Source organism: Porites lutea, chromosome 10 (assembly GCF_958299795.1).
Source record: "Porites lutea chromosome 10, jaPorLute2.1, whole genome shotgun sequence".
In the NCBI taxonomy this organism is placed as follows: Eukaryota; Metazoa; Cnidaria; class Anthozoa; order Scleractinia; family Poritidae; genus Porites; species Porites lutea.
The window spans coordinates 23,754,319-23,756,305 of NC_133210.1; the positions used below are offsets into that span (position 1 = coordinate 23,754,319).

Sequence of the window (1,987 nt, forward strand, 5' to 3'; positions counted from 1 at the left end):
TATTGTCATCATCATATATTTAATAAAGCAGGTCACATGTAAGGCAGCTTGAAAGATGATGTGGACCTTTTACAGCAACACAACCGCACATGCTTTTAAGGTTAATTACACTACTGGGGTGTACATAACCAACTTCGTTACCAGGATTCTTGGAACGAGGTTTTTACGTACTCTTCTTTAAGAACAGCAGTGTGGGTTCTTTTGCGTTCCACAAGAATCAGAACAGTGAAAAAGCTGTGAGACAGGGTCTAAGCCACGGTTTTTCGTCCTCATCCGAGAAGGCTATCCATTTATGTCCGAACAAAGGCATTCTCCGCAGTTGGTCCGCCCGGGGTTTGATCCCACGACTTCCCGCTTTCTCGCACTGGGCAGAGTAGCGCTTATCTAATTGATCTAACGAGGCAGCGGTTTCTAATGCACTAGAAAGTTGAGAAGAATACCCACGCACAAAATGCGATGAGTTTTGTTTGTAAAAGGGGCTTTGCGGTAACTGTTGTTTTGTCTCTCTTTTGTCTGATGTTAACATGCATAAAGGTGTCCCACAATAGGTAAAATATCGGATGAGAGGGTGTTATCAACAGGGAGTTCACAAGTATCGACAGTGTACATCTAAAACTTACTGAGCATCTCAAGTTATCGGCGGAGAAAGTGAACGCTAATTTTACGAATCTTCCTCTGATCAATTTCGTTTGTGTTTCTTTCTTTCAGCTTTTAGTGTTTGAGTTGGAAAAATGCAAAGTTCCTGAAGTACCTTTCTCACTGGAGCCAAAGATCAAGGGAGAGACTGTCGATGTAGAATAACAAGTGCAACAACAGTAACGCGCTTTAGAATTTCACCAATTTGGAAGTCTTTTGAATCGAAAGTGGTATTGGCCACTTCCACATCATCCCATATAATACGCTCTATTTACACCCAAAAATTTCATAAACGGCCAATTATGAGTCCGTAGAGAAATTGAAAAAAGTACTCGTACAAAGTTTGGGGGCAAACAAAATCACGGTATTGTTGGATGATGTGGAATTGATGAATTGAATTCGTCCTCCATTGTTTTGTAATTCATGTGTACATGACAACTCTGATTTAATTCGTTATATTGTAAATAGAGGACGTTACATCGCCGCTTGGAGATACGAAATTTCTCTTCTCGTGTTCAAAAATATTTTACTTGGTTTCTGCGCTCACTCGTGAAATAAAAGAGATTTCTTACTTCCAAGCGGCCATGTTATAGTCAGCTCTGTTTATCTTTAATATACTTATTATATCTATCGCAAGTTGAGTTTATACCAGCTCGTTGAATTCTTTATGTCCTTTTAAGGAAGTAACATTACGTTAAGACCAGCTATACATTCCCCAATGTGAACCACATTATACGTTTGACTTCAACGATAAAAAAGTAAATCCATTAATTAATAAAAAGTGCAACCAACGACAACAACAAACTTGAATTTTTAATAGTTGAGCTTGATCGGTGAATGACTTCTTCTAGCATTATAAGTTAAATGAGGTAGAACTGAGTTCCTGGGACATTGCTTAGAGGGTTATGTTTTTTACTTCCTTTTTTGGCCTACGGGTTTAATTTTTATGGAGAGCAAATCAAGAGATTGAACTGTAGCTTACTGGGTCCTTGAGGCTGAAGAAGGACTGAGATAATAGACATAATTCGCCCCATATAAGGGAATACGGATTCTGAAATCCGGGAAATTTTTTCTTGTGGAATCGGGAATCCAGGAAAATTTTACCTATGGAATCTGGAATCCTGGGCTTTGGAATCGGAATACGGCTTAGAGTATCCGGAATCCCACTAACGATGGGGATCCAGAATCCAAGTTCCACTGACAAAGTTTAGGATCCAGTACCTGGAATCCGGACTCCACAACGTGACATCCAGAATCCAAGACTGTCCCTTGCATGGTAGGAGGATCTTCCATCATAATATCTTTTCAATTTTTTTCATATATATGAATATTTTGAATGTCGGGAAGAGTG

General features: G+C 39.3%; 1 protein-coding gene across 3 annotated transcripts in view; it reads left to right on the forward strand.

The window, feature by feature from the left end:
• Nucleotides 1-1,717, forward strand: part of LOC140950508 (beta-galactosidase-1-like protein 2) — a 22,752-nt gene extending 21,035 nt beyond the window's left edge. The window contains exon 18 of one of the 3 annotated variants that reach the window (XM_073399747.1): nt 709-1,717. In XM_073399747.1, coding sequence (XP_073255848.1) covers nt 709-801 — 93 coding nt within the window. In that variant the 3' untranslated portion in view covers nt 802-1,717. The remainder of the gene's footprint in view (nt 1-708) is intronic. The other 2 variants (XM_073399746.1, XM_073399748.1) reach the window with 2 other exon arrangements.
• The last annotated feature ends 270 nt before the right edge of the window (nt 1,718-1,987 follow it).